This window comes from Mustela nivalis (genome assembly GCF_964662115.1).
Source record: "Mustela nivalis genome assembly, chromosome: 3".
Taxonomy (NCBI): Eukaryota; Metazoa; Chordata; class Mammalia; order Carnivora; family Mustelidae; genus Mustela; species Mustela nivalis.
Window position 1 is genome coordinate 105,691,946 of NC_139022.1, and position 23,337 is coordinate 105,715,282.

The window sequence follows — 23,337 nt, forward strand, 5'->3', positions numbered from 1 at the left end:
ACCATGGCATCAGTGTAGTCAACAAATAGTAGCTTTGTTATTATCCTTAAACCCAGTGAATTCACTGAGCCCAGCCTCTACCTTTATGGTCTTGCTTTTTTTCTCACCTCTAAACAGCTTGCAACTAGTTAGGTAGAGGCTGTGCTTTTCCTTTTTTCCACAGGGCTTTGAGGGCTGACGCAGCAGGCCCAGTCCCTCCTGCTCCCACCCCCCAGCCCAGTCCTCAGGATTCTTGTCACCTTGTCTCTAGGTGACTTTGAACTGGATGTTTCCCCCTATGAAGACGCAGTGACCAGAAAACCCTGGAAAATGGATCTCAGCAAACTGAACATGCTCAAACCAGGTGTGGACAGCAAGCTGGGGCGGGGGCACGAGGGGTGGGCCTGGACCCTAGAGGAAGGGTTGTTGGTGGGGAACACAAACCAGAGGGTGAGTTGGGGGAGAATTCTAGTTTGCCAGATAACTAAAGAAGCATTTTGTCAGGATGGAGGCATGCTGTGATCTTATGAGTCAACAAAGAGCAATAGGTATTAGGGAGGCATTTGAAGGGAGGCCATTAGGGCTCCTGGGTTCCAAAAGATGGGTCTCTACAAAGGGTTTGATGGAGTGGCAGCAGGCCCAGAAAAAATATGCTGAAGTGAAGTATTTACCCTTATTCTAGGCAGCCAGGAAAGTAGCTTTTTGTCCCTGAAGACTAGGAAATTGCTTGTTTTCAAACCATTCTAATGGGATGGGTGAGGTGTTGGGCAGGGAAAATGATGAGAGAGAATGTGACTCCTCAGGGGTGACTCCGGGTAGGAGCCATCGGTCTGGCAAGGACTAAAATGCATGTTTTTCAGGAAAGTGGGGCTGTTGTGTTAATTGAAAAGGAGGAGCACACACGCATGCTCTTGCTTTTTTTTTTTTTTTAAGATTTTATTTATTTATTTGACAGAGAGATCACAAGTAAGCAGAGAGGCAGGCAGAGAGAGAGAGAGGGAAGCAGGCTCCCTGCTGAGCAGAGAGCCTGATGCAGGACTCGATCCCAGGACCCTGAGATCATGACCTGAGCCTAAGGCAGTGGCTTAACCCACTGAGCCACCCAGAAGCCCCTGCACTTGCTTTTTGAGAAGGATGTGAGCTTTGTTGTACATTCAGTCCTATATATCGGAAATAGAATTTTCAGAGAAAAGCATGGAGATTTATACATAAACTCTTAGTTACAAGGAATCTGGGAATAATCTGTTCCAGTCACCCCATTGTTCTGACTGCTAGAATTGCTGTTATAGTAATAGGACCATAATTTCCCAAGACTCAGAATTATGGGGAGATTTTATGCATGTATCAATCATTAAAGACAGACAGGTGTTATTAAAACTGGGCAAAATTGATGCAAAACAAAACAAAAATTCTAAATAGAATTTGGTTGCATCCGTTTCTGTGGTTCAGAAAGTGCTTTAGAATGTTATGGGATCTCTAGATAATGGTTTCCACCATGAGATGTCTTCACTCACTACATGGGACTGAGGAAGGAGTTTCAGGTGAGCTTTCTGGCCACTTCAATTCTAGATAAGTAAATGTGATAGATAGATAAATAGATAGCTTCTGTTCCTTTTATTTATTTATTTATTTATTTATTTATTTATTTATTATTATTATTATTACTATTATACCTAGGCAAGCTGAGGAATAAGATGGGGAAAGCTCACAAATACCGATATAGTTTATGGGTAGGGGGAAAGCCATGGATTAGTAGTGGTCGTATTCGGGATAGTCCTCGCTTTCCTCCTATCCCCAGCACTGTCCTTGTTAAATCGGAGGGTTGCAGGGGTTCCTAGCAAAACTGGGCTGCACGTTTGCACGGAAGACTGGTGACTTGGTGCCCTTCTCCCCCCAGACTCAGACCTCTGCCTCAAATTCGCCATGCTGTGCACTCTTAATGACAAGTGTGACCGGCTGCGCAAGGCCTATGGGGAGGCGTGCTCGGGGTCCCACTGCCAACGCCCCACCTGCCTCCGGCAGCTCCGCGCCTTCTTTGAGAAGGCGTCGGAGCCCCACTCTCAGGGCCTGCTGCTGTGCCCGTGCGCACCGGCCGATCAGGGCTGCGGACAACGCAGGCGCAACACCATCGCTCCCAGCTGCGCGCTGCCGTCGGGGGCCCCCAACTGCTTGGAGCTGCGGCGCGTCTGCATCTCTGACCCGCTGTGCAGGTGCTGGTGCCAGGTGTGGGCGGGCAGGGTGGGCGAGGGCACCGTGCACACCGCTCCTGGCCGGCTGGCTGCCTTTCTGTGCGGGGTTGGGTTTGCTGCCCAGAGACCGTGGAAAGACTTCAGCCCGTAGTTCCCTTCAGTATTTCCTGAAACCCTTTTCTCAAAAACAAAAAAACCAAGAAACCTTTGTGTAAAAAGTTCGGAAAATATAAAAAATACAAAAGCGTCCTCAAAATCCATCACCTGAAGATGATCTACATCCTTTGGGGAGGGTTTCCTTCCAGCCTTTTTTGTATACAGATAAACAAAACGATATTCTAGAAATATATTTGTACCTTTTTTTTTTTTTTTTTAATTTATGTGTATATCTCATGGGCATTTTTCTTTGGAAGCAGTATAGGATAGTAGTGCCCACAGGCTCCGGAGTCAGATCTGAATTTAAAACCTGAGGCTGTGTGACTTTGAGCCCATCACTTGAACCTAAAACTCCATCACTTAACCTAGCGTTCCTCTTAGTCCTCTGTAAAAAGTGGGATAATAATACAGATCTCACGGGATTTTGGTGAGAGTTAAATTGCATAATTTATGCAGGGTAAGTGCTCAATAAATGGTGGTGCTTATTTTGTCTTTTACTATCCTTGGACAACTTGATTTTTAAATGCCTGCATTGTATTCCGTTTTATGGATGCCCCATACTTTGTTTAATCCTTCCTCTGTTGATGGATATTTAGTTGATTTCTTTATTGCTATAAATAATGCTACAATAAATATCACCCTTGTTCATTTTTGTGCACAAATCTAATTATTACTTAGGACATGTTGCTACAAATGCCAGTACCAAATCAAAGTACATGACGATTTGTAAGATGTTTGATACATATTCTGCAGAAATTCTGATCTGGCTTTCCTCTGCCTCTTCAGGATAAAACACTCATCATACTGAAGTTATCATCCATTTAAGTAGCATTTACTGACAACAAGAGTCACCCCAACCTTGTTTTGAAGCCTGGTTCTAACCCTTATTTCTCTGTAACCTTGAGCCTAATGTCTCTGAGCCCCACTTCCTTCTTCTCTAAAATATTACACACAAGCTCTCAATCATTGATACACCATCACTTACTGAGGACTTACTAGGGGCTAGGGGCTGTTTGAGGTGCTCACTATGTATTAACTCATGTAAACTGTCAAGAACCCTGTAAGATAGATGGTATTGTTTTTTTCTATCATCTTCACTTGACAAAGAAGCAACCGGAGCAGAGAAAGTTTACACAGCTTGTTGAGGTTCATCCAGGTAGTAAGTCAGGAGGTTTGGAGTGAAGTCGGCCTAATGTTCAGCTACACCACCTCTTGTGCTAACTATGTAGCAAGTGCTGGGCTAGTTGACTAAGAAGCTGTCCTTCCAAGGAATTTGCAGTTGGGTGGGAGTGACGTAGAAATAAACCTGGCAAAATGTAAAGAAAATCACAGAAGTATGTACAGAAAAAACACACTTATAATTCTATCACCTGAAGATAACCAGCTTTACCTATCATAGGATCTATGTGAATAATAACAATATATGACATTTTTTTAAAGATTTTATTTATTTATTTGACAGAGAGAGATCACAAGTAGGCAGAGAGGCAGGCAGAGAGAGAGAGGAGGAAGCAGGCTCCCTGCTGAGCAGAGAGCCCGACGCGGGACTCGATCCCAGGACCCTGAGATCATGACCCAAGCCGAAGGCAGTGGTCTAAGCCACTGAGCCACCCAGGCGCCCCAATATATGACATTTTTAAAAAGATTTTATTTATTATTTATTTGACAGAGATCACAAGTAGGCAGAGAGGCAGGCAGAGAAAGGAAGGGAAGCAGGCTCCCTGCTGAGCAGAGAGCCCAGTGTAATGCGGGGATGGGGGGGCTCGATGCAGGGCTCTATCCCAGGACGCTGGGATCATAACCTGAGTGGAAGGCAGAAGCTTTAACCCACTGAGCCACCCAGGCGCCCCAATATCTGACATTTAATGAACACTTGGTATGTACCAACCACTATGCTAAATGCTGTATATGCAATCTCTTATTTCATCCTCACAAAAACCCATGAGGAAGTACTGTTTTCTTTTTTTTTTTTAAGGATTTTTACTTTTTATTTGAGACAGAGAGAGGGAGAGAATGGGGCGAGCAAAGGGAGAGGGAAGAGCAGACTGCCTGATGCAGGGCTAGATCCCATGACCCTGAATCATGACCTGAGCCAAAATTAAGAGTCAGATGCTCAACAAACTAAGCCACCTAGGCGCCCCAGTCCTGTTTTCATTTCTATTCACAGTTGAGAAAACTAAGTTTAAAGAAGCTGCCTAAAATCTCATAGCTAGGTATTATGGAGCCCATATTCAAAGTGGTATGCTGTGAGGAATGGTGTGATAGTGCATTTAATTGTGACAAGAATAGGCTTCACTGAGGGGGAAGCCCTGGGCCAGGCCCTGAAAATAGGAGGCTCTGGCATGAAGATGGGTATGTCTGCTAAAGGGGTTGCCAGGGGGAAGGCTGCAGGCCAGACCTTCAATGAAGACACTTAAATTTCCTTCTTCCAGATCTCGCCTGGTGGATTTTCAAACCCACTGCCATCCTCTGGACATCTTAGGGACCTGTGCAACAGAACATTCCAGATGTCTACGAGCATACATGGGGCTGATTGGTGAGACTGGGGGCCACGTGAAGGGAGCCACAGGGTGGGCAGCTGTGGGGGTCAGAATGCTCTGGAGATTGAACCCAGATAGAGCAGTCCTGAGACAAGTGTCAGAGAGTGGGGGTGGAGTCTGGGTCGGCCGAGGCCCTGACAATTCTCTCTTCACTCCACAGGGACTGCCATGACTCCCAACTTTGTCAGCAATGTGAACACCAGTGTTGCCTTAAGTTGCACTTGCCGAGGTAGTGGCAACCTGCAGGATGAGTGCGAGCAGCTGGAAGAATCCTTCTCCACAACCCTGCCTCAGGTAGTGTGTCATCTGCTTCCAGCCCCCCATGGGTCTGTCAGCTGGATCCAGGCAGGAGGAAAAGAGTCAACTCTGTGGTCCACCCTGGTTCCATCCATCTGCTGCAGACGTCTTCTGCCCCTCCTCAGCATAGGTTTACATCCCCTCCAGTCTGGGCCTTCTTCCTTCTCCCATTCCATGAATGACCGACCCCCAAGCTCCATCTGTCTGGCCCCAGGGACACTCTATTCTCAAGGAATAAGCAAGCAGAATGAGACAAAGCCTCACCTCCTGCTGCCCTGCTATTTGCCATGGTCCCTTCCATGGGAGCCTGAGAAATCTCTGTCATTTGCCTGCTTGCATTTTACCTTCTCTCTTCTCCTCAGTGGAGGCATTGCTCTAAGATGCGTTTTCACAGCCAACTCTTCTCTCAGGACTGGGAAGACTCACTTTTCCTGATGTGGAACACCAGGTAGGGCCTCCTCTATTACACACGTCTTACCTTTACTGGACTATCTGGAGGAAACCCAAAGAAGGGGATAGAGGGTGTGACCTCTCTGTGGTCATGAATTCCATAGACCTCTATTGGATACCTCAGGGGAGGGGGCAGGGCTTGACAGGTGCCAAGGTGAGGAACAGGGTAGAGCTGACTCCATTCATTTCTTTATACTCATAGTAGATCACGACTATGAGTATAAAGAAATGGAATGGATCAGCTCTACCCTGTTCCTCACCTTGGCCTCAGTCAAGGCCTTGCCCCTCCCCTGAGGTATCCATTAGAGGTCTATGGTATTCATGACCACAGAGAGGTCACACCCTCTATCCCCTTCTTTGGGTTTCCTCCAGCATAGTCCAGTAAAGGTAAGACGTGTGTAATAGAGGAGGCCCTACCTGGTGTTCCATCAGAAAGGTGGAGTCTCCAAGGAAGGCTGTGAAAACGCATCTTAGCTGCAATGCCTCCACTGAGGAGAAGAGAGAAGGTAAAATGCAAGCAGGCAAATGACAGAGATTTCTCAGGCTCCCATGGAAGGGACCCTGGCATATAGCAGGGCAGCAGGGAGTGGGCTATTGTCTCATTCTGCTTGCTTATTCCTTGAGATAGAGAGTGTCCCTGGGCCAAGACAGATAGAACAGGAAGCTTGGGGGTCGGTCATTCATGGAATGGGAGAAGGAAGAAGGCCCAGACTGGAGGGGATGTAAACCTATGCTGAGGAGGGGGCAGAAGACGACTGCAGCAGATGGATGGAACCAGGGTGGACCACAGAGGTGACTCTTTTCCTCTGCCTGGATCCAGCTGACAGACCCATGGGGGCTGGAAGCAGATGAACACACTCACTGAGGCAGGGGTTGTGGGAGAAGGATTCTTCCAGCTGCTCGCACTCTTCCTGCAGGTTGCCACTACCTCGGCAAGTGCAACTTAAGGCAAACACTGGTGTTCACATTGCTGACAAAGTTGGGAGTCATGGCAGTCCCTGTGGAGTGAAGAGAGAATTGTCAGGGCCTCGGCCGACCAGACTCCACCCCCACTCTCTGACACTTGTCTCAGGACTGCTCTATCTGGGTTCAATCTCCAGAGCATTCTGACCCCCACAGCTGCCCACCCTGTGGGCTCCCTTCACGTGGCCCCCAGTCTCACCAATCAGCCCCATGGATGCTCGTAGACATCTGGAATGTTCTGTTGCACAGGTCCCTAAGATGTCCAGAGGATGGCAGTGGGTTTGAAAATCCACCAGGCGAGATCTGGAAGAAGGGAAATTTTAAGTGTCTTCATTGAAGGTCTGGCCTGCAGCCTTCCCCCTGGCAACCCCTTGCAGACATACCCATCTTCATGCCAGAGCCTCCTATTTTCAGGGCCTGGCCCAGGGCTTCCCCCTCAGTGAAGCCTATTCTTGTCACAATTAAATGCACTATCACACCATTCCTCACAGCATACCACTTTGAATATGGGCTCCATAATACCTAGCTATGAGATTTTAGGCAGCTTCTTTAAACTTAGTTTTCTCAACTGTGAATAGAAATGAAAACAGGACTGGGGCGCCTAGGTGGCTTAGTTTGTTGAGCATCTGACTCTTAATTTTGGCTCAGGTCATGATTCAGGGTCATGGGATCTAGCCCTGCATCAGGCAGTCTGCTCTTCCCTCTCCCTTTGCTCGCCCCCATTCTCTCCCTCTCTCTGTCTCAAATAAAAAGTAAAATCCTTAAAAAAAAAAAAAGAAAACAGTACTTCCTCATGGGTTTTTGTGAGGATGAAATAAGAGATTGCATATACAGCATTTAGCATAGTGGTTGGTACATACCAAGTGTTCATTAAATGTCAGATATTGGGGCGCCTGGGTGGCTCAGTGGGTTAAAGCTTCTGCCTTCCACTCAGGTTATGATCCCAGCGTCCTGGGATAGAGCCCTGCATCGAGCCCCCCATCCCCGCATTACACTGGGCTCTCTGCTCAGCAGGGAGCCTGCTTCCCTTCCTTTCTCTGCCTGCCTCTCTGCCTACTTGTGATCTCTGTCAAATAAATAATAAATAAAATCTTTTTTAAAAATGTCATATATTGGGCGCCTGGGTGGCTCAGTGGCTTAGACCACTGCCTTCGGCTTGGGTCATGATCTCAGGGTCCTGGGATCGAGTCCCGCGTCGGGCTCTCTGCTCAGCAGGGAGCCTGCTTCCTCCTCTCTCTCTCTGCCTGCCTCTCTGCCTACTTGTGATCTCTCTCTGTCAAATAAATAAATAAAATCTTTAAAAAAATGTCATATATTGTTATTATTCACATAGATCCTATGATAGGTAAAGCTGGTTATCTTCAGGTGATAGAATTATAAGTGTGTTTTTTTTCTGTACATACTTCTGTGATTTTCTTTACATTTTGCCAGGTTTATTTCTACGTCACTCCCACCCAACTGCAAATTCCTTGGAAGGACAGCTTCTTAGTCAACTAGCCCAGCACTTGCTACATAGTTAGCACAAGAGGTGGTGTAGCTGAACATTAGGCCGACTTCACTCCAAACCTCCTGACTTACTACCTGGATGAACCTCAACAAGCTGTGTAAACTTTCTCTGCTCCGGTTGCTTCTTTGTCAAGTGAAGATGATAGAAAAAACAATACCATCTATCTTACAGGGTTCTTGACAGTTTACATGAGTTAATACATAGTGAGCACCTCAAACAGCCCCTAGCCCCTAGTAAGTCCTCAGTAAGTGATGGTGTATCAATGATTGAGAGCTGTGTGTAATATTTTAGAGAAGAAGGAAGTGGGGCTCAGAGACATTAGGCTCAAGGTTACAGAGAAATAAGGGTTAGAACCAGGCTTCAAAACAAGGTTGGGGTGACTCTTGTTGTCAGTAAATGCTACTTAAATGGATGATAACTTCAGTATGATGAGTGTTTTATCCTGAAGAGGCAGAGGAAAGCCAGATCAGAATTTCTGCAGAATATGTATCAAACATCTTACAAATCGTCATGTACTTTGATTTGGTACTGGCATTTGTAGCAACATGTCCTAAGTAATAATTAGATTTGTGCACAAAAATGAACAAGGGTGATATTTATTGTAGCATTATTTATAGCAATAAAGAAATCAACTAAATATCCATCAACAGAGGAAGGATTAAACAAAGTATGGGGCATCCATAAAACGAATACAATGCAGGCATTTAAAAATCAAGTTGTCCAAGGATAGTAAAAGACAAAATAAGCACCACCATTTATTGAGCACTTACCCTGCATAAATTATGCAATTTAACTCTCACCAAAATCCCGTGAGATCTGTATTATTATCCCACTTTTTACAGAGGACTAAGAGGAACGCTAGGTTAAGTGATGGAGTTTTAGGTTCAAGTGATGGGCTCAAAGTCACACAGCCTCAGGTTTTAAATTCAGATCTGACTCCGGAGCCTGTGGGCACTACTATCCTATACTGCTTCCAAAGAAAAATGCCCATGAGATATACACATAAATTAAAAAAAAAAAAAAAAAGGTACAAATATATTTCTAGAATATCGTTTTGTTTATCTGTATACAAAAAAGGCTGGAAGGAAACCCTCCCCAAAGGATGTAGATCATCTTCAGGTGATGGATTTTGAGGACGCTTTTGTATTTTTTATATTTTCCGAACTTTTTACACAAAGGTTTCTTGGTTTTTTTGTTTTTGAGAAAAGGGTTTCAGGAAATACTGAAGGGAACTACGGGCTGAAGTCTTTCCACGGTCTCTGGGCAGCAAACCCAACCCCGCACAGAAAGGCAGCCAGCCGGCCAGGAGCGGTGTGCACGGTGCCCTCGCCCACCCTGCCCGCCCACACCTGGCACCAGCACCTGCACAGCGGGTCAGAGATGCAGACGCGCCGCAGCTCCAAGCAGTTGGGGGCCCCCGACGGCAGCGCGCAGCTGGGAGCGATGGTGTTGCGCCTGCGTTGTCCGCAGCCCTGATCGGCCGGTGCGCACGGGCACAGCAGCAGGCCCTGAGAGTGGGGCTCCGACGCCTTCTCAAAGAAGGCGCGGAGCTGCCGGAGGCAGGTGGGGCGTTGGCAGTGGGACCCCGAGCACGCCTCCCCATAGGCCTTGCGCAGCCGGTCACACTTGTCATTAAGAGTGCACAGCATGGCGAATTTGAGGCAGAGGTCTGAGTCTGGGGGGAGAAGGGCACCAAGTCACCAGTCTTCCGTGCAAACGTGCAGCCCAGTTTTGCTAGGAACCCCTGCAACCCTCCGATTTAACAAGGACAGTGCTGGGGATAGGAGGAAAGCGAGGACTATCCCGAATACGACCACTACTAATCCATGGCTTTCCCCCTACCCATAAACTATATCGGTATTTGTGAGCTTTCCCCATCTTATTCCTCAGCTTGCCTAGGTATAATAGTAATAATAATAATAATAAATAAATAAATAAATAAATAAATAAATAAATAAAAGGAACAGAAGCTATCTATTTATCTATCTATCACATTTACTTATCTAGAATTGAAGTGGCCAGAAAGCTCACCTGAAACTCCTTCCTCAGTCCCATGTAGTGAGTGAAGACATCTCATGGTGGAAACCATTATCTAGAGATCCCATAACATTCTAAAGCACTTTCTGAACCACAGAAACGGATGCAACCAAATTCTATTTAGAATTTTTGTTTTGTTTTGCATCAATTTTGCCCAGTTTTAATAACACCTGTCTGTCTTTAATGATTGATACATGCATAAAATCTCCCCATAATTCTGAGTCTTGGGAAATTATGGTCCTATTACTATAACAGCAATTCTAGCAGTCAGAACAATGGGGTGACTGGAACAGATTATTCCCAGATTCCTTGTAACTAAGAGTTTATGTATAAATCTCCATGCTTTTCTCTGAAAATTCTATTTCCGATATATAGGACTGAATGTACAACAAAGCTCACATCCTTCTCAAAAAGCAAGTGCAGGGGCTTCTGGGTGGCTCAGTGGGTTAAGCCACTGCCTTAGGCTCAGGTCATGATCTCAGGGTCCTGGGATCGAGTCCTGCATCAGGCTCTCTGCTCAGCAGGGAGCCTGCTTCCCTCTCTCTCTCTCTGCCTGCCTCTCTGCTTACTTGTGATCTCTCTGTCAAATAAATAAATAAAATCTTAAAAAAAAAAAAAAAGCAAGAGCATGCGTGTGTGCTCCTCCTTTTCAATTAACACAACAGCCCCACTTTCCTGAAAAACATGCATTTTAGTCCTTGCCAGACCGATGGCTCCTACCCGGAGTCACCCCTGAGGAGTCACATTCTCTCTCATCATTTTCCCTGCCCAACACCTCACCCATCCCATTAGAATGGTTTGAAAACAAGCAATTTCCTAGTCTTCAGGGACAAAAAGCTACTTTCCTGGCTGCCTAGAATAAGGGTAAATACTTCACTTCAGCATATTTTTTCTGGGCCTGCTGCCACTCCATCAAACCCTTTGTAGAGACCCATCTTTTGGAACCCAGGAGCCCTAATGGCCTCCCTTCAAATGCCTCCCTAATACCTATTGCTCTTTGTTGACTCATAAGATCACAGCATGCCTCCATCCTGACAAAATGCTTCTTTAGTTATCTGGCAAACTAGAATTCTCCCCCAACTCACCCTCTGGTTTGTGTTCCCCACCAACAACCCTTCCTCTAGGGTCCAGGCCCACCCCTCGTGCCCCCGCCCCAGCTTGCTGTCCACACCTGGTTTGAGCATGTTCAGTTTGCTGAGATCCATTTTCCAGGGTTTTCTGGTCACTGCGTCTTCATAGGGGGAAACATCCAGTTCAAAGTCACCTAGAGACAAGGTGACAAGAATCCTGAGGACTGGGCTGGGGGGTGGGAGCAGGAGGGACTGGGCCTGCTGCGTCAGCCCTCAAAGCCCTGTGGAAAAAAGGAAAAGCACAGCCTCTACCTAACTAGTTGCAAGCTGTTTAGAGGTGAGAAAAAAAGCAAGACCATAAAGGTAGAGGCTGGGCTCAGTGAATTCACTGGGTTTAAGGATAATAACAAAGCTACTATTTGTTGACTACACTGATGCACTGGGCACCATGGCACAGTGTAGTCAACAAATAGTAGCTTTGTTATTATCCTTAAACCCAGTGAATTCACTGAGCCCAGCCTCTACCTTTATGGTCTTGCTTTTTTTCTCACCTCTAAACAGCTTGCAACTAGTTAGGTAGAGGCTGTGCTTTTCCTTTTTTCCACAGGGCTTTGAGGGCTGACGCAGCAGGCCCAGTCCCTCCTGCTCCCACCCCCCAGCCCAGTCCTCAGGATTCTTGTCACCTTGTCTCTAGGTGACTTTGAACTGGATGTTTCCCCCTATGAAGACGCAGTGACCAGAAAACCCTGGAAAATGGATCTCAGCAAACTGAACATGCTCAAACCAGGTGTGGACAGCAAGCTGGGGCGGGGGCACGAGGGGTGGGCCTGGACCCTAGAGGAAGGGTTGTTGGTGGGGAACACAAACCAGAGGGTGAGTTGGGGGAGAATTCTAGTTTGCCAGATAACTAAAGAAGCATTTTGTCAGGATGGAGGCATGCTGTGATCTTATGAGTCAACAAAGAGCAATAGGTATTAGGGAGGCATTTGAAGGGAGGCCATTAGGGCTCCTGGGTTCCAAAAGATGGGTCTCTACAAAGGGTTTGATGGAGTGGCAGCAGGCCCAGAAAAAATATGCTGAAGTGAAGTATTTACCCTTATTCTAGGCAGCCAGGAAAGTAGCTTTTTGTCCCTGAAGACTAGGAAATTGCTTGTTTTCAAACCATTCTAATGGGATGGGTGAGGTGTTGGGCAGGGAAAATGATGAGAGAGAATGTGACTCCTCAGGGGTGACTCCGGGTAGGAGCCATCGGTCTGGCAAGGACTAAAATGCATGTTTTTCAGGAAAGTGGGGCTGTTGTGTTAATTGAAAAGGAGGAGCACACACGCATGCTCTTGCTTTTTTTTTTTTTTAAGATTTTATTTATTTATTTGACAGAGAGATCACAAGTAAGCAGAGAGGCAGGCAGAGAGAGAGAGAGGGAAGCAGGCTCCCTGCTGAGCAGAGAGCCTGATGCAGGACTCGATCCCAGGACCCTGAGATCATGACCTGAGCCTAAGGCAGTGGCTTAACCCACTGAGCCACCCAGAAGCCCCTGCACTTGCTTTTTGAGAAGGATGTGAGCTTTGTTGTACATTCAGTCCTATATATCGGAAATAGAATTTTCAGAGAAAAGCATGGAGATTTATACATAAACTCTTAGTTACAAGGAATCTGGGAATAATCTGTTCCAGTCACCCCATTGTTCTGACTGCTAGAATTGCTGTTATAGTAATAGGACCATAATTTCCCAAGACTCAGAATTATGGGGAGATTTTATGCATGTATCAATCATTAAAGACAGACAGGTGTTATTAAAACTGGGCAAAATTGATGCAAAACAAAACAAAAATTCTAAATAGAATTTGGTTGCATCCGTTTCTGTGGTTCAGAAAGTGCTTTAGAATGTTATGGGATCTCTAGATAATGGTTTCCACCATGAGATGTCTTCACTCACTACATGGGACTGAGGAAGGAGTTTCAGGTGAGCTTTCTGGCCACTTCAATTCTAGATAAGTAAATGTGATAGATAGATAAATAGATAGCTTCTGTTCCTTTTATTTATTTATTTATTTATTTATTTATTTATTTATTATTATTATTATTACTATTATACCTAGGCAAGCTGAGGAATAAGATGGGGAAAGCTCACAAATACCGATATAGTTTATGGGTAGGGGGAAAGCCATGGATTAGTAGTGGTCGTATTCGGGATAGTCCTCGCTTTCCTCCTATCCCCAGCACTGTCCTTGTTAAATCGGAGGGTTGCAGGGGTTCCTAGCAAAACTGGGCTGCACGTTTGCACGGAAGACTGGTGACTTGGTGCCCTTCTCCCCCCAGACTCAGACCTCTGCCTCAAATTCGCCATGCTGTGCACTCTTAATGACAAGTGTGACCGGCTGCGCAAGGCCTATGGGGAGGCGTGCTCGGGGTCCCACTGCCAACGCCCCACCTGCCTCCGGCAGCTCCGCGCCTTCTTTGAGAAGGCGTCGGAGCCCCACTCTCAGGGCCTGCTGCTGTGCCCGTGCGCACCGGCCGATCAGGGCTGCGGACAACGCAGGCGCAACACCATCGCTCCCAGCTGCGCGCTGCCGTCGGGGGCCCCCAACTGCTTGGAGCTGCGGCGCGTCTGCATCTCTGACCCGCTGTGCAGGTGCTGGTGCCAGGTGTGGGCGGGCAGGGTGGGCGAGGGCACCGTGCACACCGCTCCTGGCCGGCTGGCTGCCTTTCTGTGCGGGGTTGGGTTTGCTGCCCAGAGACCGTGGAAAGACTTCAGCCCGTAGTTCCCTTCAGTATTTCCTGAAACCCTTTTCTCAAAAACAAAAAAACCAAGAAACCTTTGTGTAAAAAGTTCGGAAAATATAAAAAATACAAAAGCGTCCTCAAAATCCATCACCTGAAGATGATCTACATCCTTTGGGGAGGGTTTCCTTCCAGCCTTTTTTGTATACAGATAAACAAAACGATATTCTAGAAATATATTTGTACCTTTTTTTTTTTTTTTTAATTTATGTGTATATCTCATGGGCATTTTTCTTTGGAAGCAGTATAGGATAGTAGTGCCCACAGGCTCCGGAGTCAGATCTGAATTTAAAACCTGAGGCTGTGTGACTTTGAGCCCATCACTTGAACCTAAAACTCCATCACTTAACCTAGCGTTCCTCTTAGTCCTCTGTAAAAAGTGGGATAATAATACAGATCTCACGGGATTTTGGTGAGAGTTAAATTGCATAATTTATGCAGGGTAAGTGCTCAATAAATGGTGGTGCTTATTTTGTCTTTTACTATCCTTGGACAACTTGATTTTTAAATGCCTGCATTGTATTCCGTTTTATGGATGCCCCATACTTTGTTTAATCCTTCCTCTGTTGATGGATATTTAGTTGATTTCTTTATTGCTATAAATAATGCTACAATAAATATCACCCTTGTTCATTTTTGTGCACAAATCTAATTATTACTTAGGACATGTTGCTACAAATGCCAGTACCAAATCAAAGTACATGACGATTTGTAAGATGTTTGATACATATTCTGCAGAAATTCTGATCTGGCTTTCCTCTGCCTCTTCAGGATAAAACACTCATCATACTGAAGTTATCATCCATTTAAGTAGCATTTACTGACAACAAGAGTCACCCCAACCTTGTTTTGAAGCCTGGTTCTAACCCTTATTTCTCTGTAACCTTGAGCCTAATGTCTCTGAGCCCCACTTCCTTCTTCTCTAAAATATTACACACAAGCTCTCAATCATTGATACACCATCACTTACTGAGGACTTACTAGGGGCTAGGGGCTGTTTGAGGTGCTCACTATGTATTAACTCATGTAAACTGTCAAGAACCCTGTAAGATAGATGGTATTGTTTTTTTCTATCATCTTCACTTGACAAAGAAGCAACCGGAGCAGAGAAAGTTTACACAGCTTGTTGAGGTTCATCCAGGTAGTAAGTCAGGAGGTTTGGAGTGAAGTCGGCCTAATGTTCAGCTACACCACCTCTTGTGCTAACTATGTAGCAAGTGCTGGGCTAGTTGACTAAGAAGCTGTCCTTCCAAGGAATTTGCAGTTGGGTGGGAGTGACGTAGAAATAAACCTGGCAAAATGTAAAGAAAATCACAGAAGTATGTACAGAAAAAAACACACTTATAATTCTATCACCTGAAGATAACCAGCTTTACCTATCATAGGATCTATGTGAATAATAACAATATATGACATTTTTTTAAAGATTTTATTTATTTATTTGACAGAGAGAGATCACAAGTAGGCAGAGAGGCAGGCAGAGAGAGAGAGGAGGAAGCAGGCTCCCTGCTGAGCAGAGAGCCCGACGCGGGACTCGATCCCAGGACCCTGAGATCATGACCCAAGCCGAAGGCAGTGGTCTAAGCCACTGAGCCACCCAGGCGCCCCAATATATGACATTTTTAAAAAAGATTTTATTTATTATTTATTTGACAGAGATCACAAGTAGGCAGAGAGGCAGGCAGAGAAAGGAAGGGAAGCAGGCTCCCTGCTGAGCAGAGAGCCCAGTGTAATGCGGGGATGGGGGGGCTCGATGCAGGGCTCTATCCCAGGACGCTGGGATCATAACCTGAGTGGAAGGCAGAAGCTTTAACCCACTGAGCCACCCAGGCGCCCCAATATCTGACATTTAATGAACACTTGGTATGTACCAACCACTATGCTAAATGCTGTATATGCAATCTCTTATTTCATCCTCACAAAAACCCATGAGGAAGTACTGTTTTCTTTTTTTTTTTTAAGGATTTTACTTTTTATTTGAGACAGAGAGAGGGAGAGAATGGGGGCGAGCAAAGGGAGAGGGAAGAGCAGACTGCCTGATGCAGGGCTAGATCCCATGACCCTGAATCATGACCTGAGCCAAAATTAAGAGTCAGATGCTCAACAAACTAAGCCACCTAGGCGCCCCAGTCCTGTTTTCATTTCTATTCACAGTTGAGAAAACTAAGTTTAAAGAAGCTGCCTAAAATCTCATAGCTAGGTATTATGGAGCCCATATTCAAAGTGGTATGCTGTGAGGAATGGTGTGATAGTGCATTTAATTGTGACAAGAATAGGCTTCACTGAGGGGGAAGCCCTGGGCCAGGCCCTGAAAATAGGAGGCTCTGGCATGAAGATGGGTATGTCTGCTAAAGGGGTTGCCAGGGGGAAGGCTGCAGGCCAGACCTTCAATGAAGACACTTAAAATTTCCCTTCTTCCAGATCTCGCCTGGTGGATTTTCAAACCCACTGCCATCCTCTGGACATCTTAGGGACCTGTGCAACAGAACATTCCAGATGTCTACGAGCATACATGGGGCTGATTGGTGAGACTGGGGGCCACGTGAAGGGAGCCCACAGGGTGGGCAGCTGTGGGGGTCAGAATGCTCTGGAGATTGAACCCAGATAGAGCAGTCCTGAGACAAGTGTCAGAGAGTGGGGGTGGAGTCTGGGTCGGCCGAGGCCCTGACAATTCTCTCTTCACTCCACAGGGACTGCCATGACTCCCAACTTTGTCAGCAATGTGAACACCAGTGTTGCCTTAAGTTGCACTTGCCGAGGTAGTGGCAACCTGCAGGATGAGTGCGAGCAGCTGGAAGAATCCTTCTCCCACAACCCCTGCCTCAGTGAGTGTGTTCATCTGCTTCCAGCCCCCATGGGTCTGTCAGCTGGATCCAGGCAGAGGAAAAGAGTCAACTCTGTGGTCCACCCTGGTTCCATCCATCTGCTGCAGACGTCTTCTGCCCCCTCCTCAGCATAGGTTTACATCCCCTCCAGTCTGGGCCTTCTTCCTTCTCCCATTCCATGAATGACCGACCCCCAAGCTTCCTGTTCTATCTGTCTTGGCCCCAGGGACACTCTCTATCTCAAGGAATAAGCAAGCAGAATGAGACAATAGCCCACTCCCTGCTGCCCTGCTATATGCCAGGGTCCCTTCCATGGGAGCCTGAGAAATCTCTGTCATTTGCCTGCTTGCATTTTACCTTCTCTCTTCTCCTCAGTGGAGGCCATTGCAGCTAAGATGCGTTTTCACAGCCAACTCTTCTCTCAGGACTGGGAAGACTCCACCTTTCCTGTGATGGAACACCAGGTAGGGCCTCCTCTATTACACACGTCTTACCTTTACTGGACTATCTGGAGGAAACCCAAAGAAGGGGATAGAGGGTGTGACCTCTCTGTGGTCATGAATACCATAGACCTCTAATGGATACCTCAGGGGAGGGGGCAAGGCCTTGACTGAGGCCAAGGTGAGGAACAGGGTAGAGCTGACTCCATTCCATTTCTTTTACAGAACAAAAACCCTGCTCTGAGACCACAGCCATGGGTGTCCTCTCTTTTCTTCTGTACGCTTCCCTTGATTCTGTTCCTGAGCCTCTGGTAACTGGACTTCCTCTGGGCCCCTTTGCCCTCTACCACACCCAGCCTGACCCGCAGCCTGCAAGGGCTAAGGAAAGAGCAGCATCAGGAAGGAGGTGCAGTAAACAACATGGCGACCCTGACTGCACACTCATATCCAGCTGACTCCAGATGGGGCCATAGTAGAAACTGACTGAGTTCTCAATCCCTCTGCTTCTGACTCAGGCTGCCCTTCCTTAGGACTTGGTGACCATGGTTTAGTCCTATCTTTTGGTGGAGACCACCTCTACAAAGCTCTCTCCTAATCCCTTCCTTCTGCCCACCAGAATCACCCAGGCTCTAGCCAATCAGTCATTCTCTATTGCATTCTCCAGGTAGGCAGGGCTGGATGTTCTGATGGGAACCTAGAAAGACATTCCCCATGGTGAGGAAGGCTTGGGCAAGACTCCTACCCCTTTGTCAGCAGGAGATGAGAACCTGCTGCCTACCCTTCCTGGGGATCCTGCAGAGCATTTGAGCATCAGGGAGCCAGAGCATTTGGGTCTGGCTTTCTTCCTGCTCCTGTCCCAAAGTACTCCCAGCCACTTGCATCATGATTAAATATTTGTCTTAAAGACTTTGCTCTTTTCCTACTTTCTCACATTGTGAATTTATACAGAATTAAGGGTGTTGTGGACACAAGAGTAGAGGCCAAGTGAGACAGCAACCCTGCCACCGGAAGCTGTGTGACTTCCAGCAAGTCTCTCAACCTCTCTGTGTACTTGACATGGAGTTGGAAGAACAGACAGCTTATGGGAAGCTGTTGACTTTGTATCTGTCCCAGATCCAGCTATTTCTAGAATACTGTCTGGGATTTGCCACAGCAGCTAAGAGGGGAGTGTCCTTAGCCTATCAAAGCAATTATGGAGCACGTTTTTTGTTTGCTCCAGACCATGATGGGGGCCAGACGAAAGGAGAGACTGGCCCTTGATCTCATTTGCAATCCTGTTGGGATAAGGAAACAAAGTAGTTGGGAAAATATATTTATAGAGCTGTGGATGTTTGCCTATTAATTCATTCACTCATTCTTTCCATAAGCATCTCATGAGGGCTGGCTCTCAGGCACTGTGCTGGATGTAGGAGATTCTGAAGTAATAATTCAGATCCTGTTTCAAGTCTTTTACATACCATAGCAGGGGTGTAGACAAGACAAGAAGAAGGAGGTAGTATGATGAGTTATTATAATAATAACCCTCACTTATCAAGTTCCTACTACATGCATTAATTCATTTGGTCCTCCAACATTTGACTTTGTCAGTTACTAGCTATATGACCTCAGGCTCATCCTTTCTAGACCTCACTATCTACATCTGTAACACAAAAAAGCATAGAACCCAGTTCATAAGGAATGAGATAATCCATGTGAAAGCATTGGGACTGACACATAGTAAGAATTGAATAAAGGTAGCAATTATAGTAAGTGGTTTTTGTAGATTTGGACGATACAGACAATTATAAAGAAGAAAGTAAAATCTTTAAAATCCCACCCACAAACTGACGAATGCTCTCTGCATATCTGCACATGAGAATTGGTGGGTATGTATAATTTTATGTAAATGGGGTATCCTTGTGTGAGGCACAGATACCTTTCAGCATGCCTAAATGGAGCTCGAACTGCATCACCCTTTTTATCAGCTGCAGAACACAGACTTGTGTGGATGTGTATTCCTTCATATGTGGTTTATTTAACCAGATGGATATTTTGACTGTCTTCCCATTCTTCTCCTAACCAAGTTTTAAGGTGGTGAGGAGGTGACTGGGGGTGGAATGTGTGTAGTTGTTGTCAGAATGGTGGGTGAAATAGGGAAGCCTCTCCTTAAATGTTCTTGTATCCCCTCCCCCGCATAGTCCACCCTGCTCCCAGGAAATGCTTGGCCAGCGTGCAGCCCTGCAAACTTCAGTGAGGGCCCTGGGTAGACCTTCCCTTACTTCCCCTCCCAGGAAGATCTCTGAGCTGGCAAAGCCTCTCCATTTGCTTTGGCTCCATTAGCCTGGGGCTGGGGGTGTGAATGGTACAGTCATTCCTTGCTAAGTGCTTGAATTAGACTAATAGGTCATCTGTGCTTTTCTCTGAAGAAGGTCCAAATTTCTGGTAAACAACCAGACCACTCCCTGAGCCCAGGGCCCAGAGCCAAGACCTGGGGTGGGGGCACAGTGGCTGGACAAAAGCTTTTAATGGTGTGCTGGCTGAGTGGAATGGTGAATGCCATTAGACTAGCTCCTGGGTAACAAGGTGGGAAGGGCCAAGGGCTGCAGTGGTAAATAGCGAGTGCTGAATTACAGGCTTCTCCACAGTCTGGGGGTAGAACAGACTGTCTTTTAAGTGAATATCTTCATACTCACCTATTCATTCATTCATTCATTCAACAAACCTTTAGCAAGCCTTTGCTCTGTGCCAGGTTATGAGTATTTTTCAAGACCTTTCCCTGACCATTGATGGGCTCTCACTGTGGTGAAGGGGCAGCCCAGGACTCTAACAGCTGGACCTCAATTGTTTATATCAATTTTAATGGTTTTGGTTGGCAAGTTTTTGGCTTTCTATTTCTAGAAAAGCTTATAAGCATGAGAGATTTATGCTCGTTTTGTTCTCTATGTATATTTAAGTTAGATAATAGTAAAAAATACTTAAAACCAATTAAAAAAACAATTCATGTTCTTTTGAGGACTGGAAATAATACTTGGTACAGCATCTGATAGAGGATGAGTATTCAGTAATGAGTAGGTATTACTGTTACTGCCTCTGGGAGGGCATCTCTGGGTACCGGGTGTTCTGGAGCAGGGGAGTGATGGTGCTGGGTCTCCTTCCAGTTGTGGGTTGAATTCTAGATGGGGCTGCCCCTGGGACATTCACTATTCAAACTCTGAACTCCAAGGGAAGCCAGAGCTCTGGGTCTGTATCTCTGGTCTGAGGGACCTTGGGTAAGAAGACATGGAGTCAAAGAAAGTCAATTTCTTTAAAAGATTTTATTTATTTATTTGAGAGACAGAATGAATGAGAGAGAGAACATGGTGGGGGTGTGAGGGCGGAGGTCAGAGGGAGAAGCAGACTCTCCGCTGAGCCCAGAGCCTGATGCAGGACTCGATCCTGGGTTTCTAGGATTATGACCTGAGCTAAAAGGCAGCTGCCTAACCAACTGAGCCACCCAGGCACCCCAAAGAAAGTCAGTGTCTTAGTCAGGGATCTTTTGGCTAACAGAATCATTGGAATTACCTAGTAAAAGGGATAAGTCATGTACTCCAATCCCAGGAAATTCAGCCAGGCCTTGTACTGAGAATGGTGAGTTGGGAGCCAGTCTTGATTGGCCCTCTGTTGAAGGCCTAGACATCTTGAACCATCTACTTCATTCTCTCTGCAGACCAGCTTCTTGTGCATGACCTTACAAGTCTAGCGAATTCACCTTAAATGATCTCCCATCTTAGTTCCAAATTCACAGAAAATCTGATTGTCTGTGCACAGGATCTCGACTGGCCTTCCTGGATCAAGGTACAGTACCAGGCCTACCAGCTTGGTAAAGGAAACAGAGCCACATACTACTAAAGTAATTACAGGGTCTCAGGTCAGTTAGTGGAGGGCATTTCTCAGAGAACACAGTGTGGCTCAGCAGAACCCCCAAAGGCATAGACTCTTGTCCGGGAATTGGGGTGGATCTTAATCACCCAAAGCCCAGCTTTGCTTCTTTAGTGGCTTCCTTCTTGGCCTTGGAGTATCTTCTCTGAGCTTCCTTTTTGGATACCCTGAAGCTTTCCCATCCCTGAAGGGATGGGAATGTAGGAACACAGGCCAGTTGCTGTGGTCCTTTGGGTCTGAGAAGTACGCTTGGAGCTAGATCTGAGTAGCAGTTCTTTATGGCTGCAGAAAGAGGCTTTGCTAGATTTTTGTTTCTGGCAGTTGAAAAGGAAGGCAAAGTGAAGGGGATCAGAGTATGCCATTCCAAAATATGGCACTTTGGCGTAAAGATTATTTTGAGCTGAAGGCAGTAGAGAAGCAACAGATGCAGGAAGAGTTTTGTGCCCTCCACTTAACAGCCTTAAAGCAGGGCGTAATTGAAGATGGGGAGTCAACACCAAGATGAGTTTGTATAAGCAGACCTTCTAAAATAGCCCTTCTCTTCCATTAGTTCCCCCATATATTTCCTACTCGCTTCTCTACAATTTATTGCCCTTTGGCCCCAAACCCTCTTTACTTTGTTAGAAGGGCACATAAGACACCTGATCTAACTCTGGGTCTTATTTGAGTTTCACTTCTTTTCTGTAAACTCCCATGCAGGTAGGTATTAATAGAAGTTTTGTCTTTTCTCCTGTTTTTTTTTGTTTGTTTGTTTTTTGTTTTTTTAAAGATTTTATTTATTTATTTGACAGAGATCACAAGTAGGCAGAGAGGCAGGCAGAGAGAGAGAGAGGGGAGGAAGCAGGCTCCTGCTGAGCAGACAGCCCGATGCGGGACTCGATCCCAGGACCCCGAGATCATGACCTGAGCCGAATGCAGCGGCTTAACCCACTGAGCCACCCAGGCGCCCGTCTTTTCTCCTGTTAATCTGCCTTTTGTTAGTTTAATTCACAGGCTTCCAGATACTGAACATAGAGGGCAAAATAAAAGACTTTTCCCCCCTGATGAAAGCATTGCTGTTTCTTTGGCTGATAACTCTCCATCTCCAACTCTACATTCCATCCAACCAACAATCATGGTCTCTCACCCTTTCCTTTCCTGGGATCCCTGTTGTCAGAAATTCCAGTCTCTTTTCAGTATCTCTGCTTCTTTCAGGAGGAAGCCTCTTCACATCTGGAACTTGGGAGACTTGGTCCAGTAAGATTCCTCTTTCACATATGGAGCTGGTCAAGGCCTTGAGTGGCATACTGTGGGGGTGGGTCTAAAGGTGGAAGAGAGCCAAAAAAATATTAACAACTCACATTTATTAAGAGCCACATGTATGCAAAGCATGATGCTGATGGCTTAATGAGCATTACCTCATTTACTTTTCAGAACGGTCCCACTTTTTCCCCCATTTTACGCGGGGGCTTAAGAAGGCCAAGTAACTTGTCCAGGAATATAGGGCTGTCAAGTGACTGATGCAGGAATCAGACCTCAATCTCCCTGACTCCCAGGCATGATCTTTGATCCAAATCACTTTTGTGCAGTGTTGGGGTGAGACCTTATGTTCTGAATTACAACAGAGGCTACGATGAGGAGTGTGGGATAAGGGGGAGGAGCTCTTTTAGGATGTAGATATGGTTTCCTGGAAAAGAAGATATTTGGGCTGGACCTTGGAGAATGAGTAGGATTAATTCGGCAGAAAGCAGGGAAGGGCACCCCCCAAAACCACAGTGAGCAAACACAGAGACTGGAAAGTGCAGGAAGTGTTGAAAGAATGACAAGTAGTGTGCTGTGACTGGAGTTCTGTGAGGGAAGGTGCTCCCAGGTCTTACTATCACTCATCCCCCCACCTGGCTGTCCTGGGAGAGGGGTCTTCTACACAAACACATCCAACTGCAGAGCTGCTATTGTGAAAGGCAGGAATCCTGGAGAACTGATGTGAAGAGTTCTGGCCTGGCATGCTTGGCATCCCTGGCCATTGGGAGCTCCATGGTGCCTTGACCCCTCGGTGACTCCCAGGACACAGAGGTCAGTCTGTGGGGGTGAGAGGATGAAGTGAGCCTGTGTCTGGGCTGGGAACAGTGACAAGGAGAAAGGAAGAGCCCATCCCCCAGAGGGGGGTACAGGAAAGAGCCCCTTCCTGTACTGATCCTGCTTCCATTCCTGTGGTCAGCTTAAGTAT

At 46.3% G+C, this 23,337-nt stretch overlaps 1 protein-coding gene and 1 pseudogene across 3 annotated transcripts in view; one reads left to right on the plus strand and one right to left on the minus strand.

Annotated features, from left to right (window-relative positions):
- Window positions 1–18,138, plus strand: part of GFRA3 (GDNF family receptor alpha 3) — a 31,140-nt gene extending 13,002 nt beyond the window's left edge. For both annotated transcript variants that reach the window (XM_082725581.1, XM_082725580.1), the window contains 6 exons: window positions 11,883–11,975; window positions 13,508–13,820; window positions 16,391–16,494; window positions 16,660–16,794; window positions 17,170–17,258; window positions 17,460–18,138. In XM_082725581.1, coding sequence (XP_082581707.1) covers window positions 11,883–11,975; window positions 13,508–13,820; window positions 16,391–16,494; window positions 16,660–16,794; window positions 17,170–17,258; window positions 17,460–17,549 — 824 coding nt within the window. In that variant the 3' untranslated portion in view covers window positions 17,550–18,138. The remainder of the gene's footprint in view (window positions 1–11,882; window positions 11,976–13,507; window positions 13,821–16,390; window positions 16,495–16,659; window positions 16,795–17,169; window positions 17,259–17,459) is intronic.
- LOC309861932 (GDNF family receptor alpha-3-like) lies at window positions 5,075–11,638 on the minus strand (annotated as a pseudogene). The gene is made up of 7 exons: window positions 11,629–11,638; window positions 11,290–11,460; window positions 9,444–9,756; window positions 6,774–6,877; window positions 6,466–6,609; window positions 6,029–6,172; window positions 5,075–5,199 (listed from the first exon to the last, which is right to left on the minus strand). The product of its transcript is annotated as a GDNF family receptor alpha-3-like (transcript).
- Window positions 18,139–23,337: the final 5,199 nt, after the last annotated feature.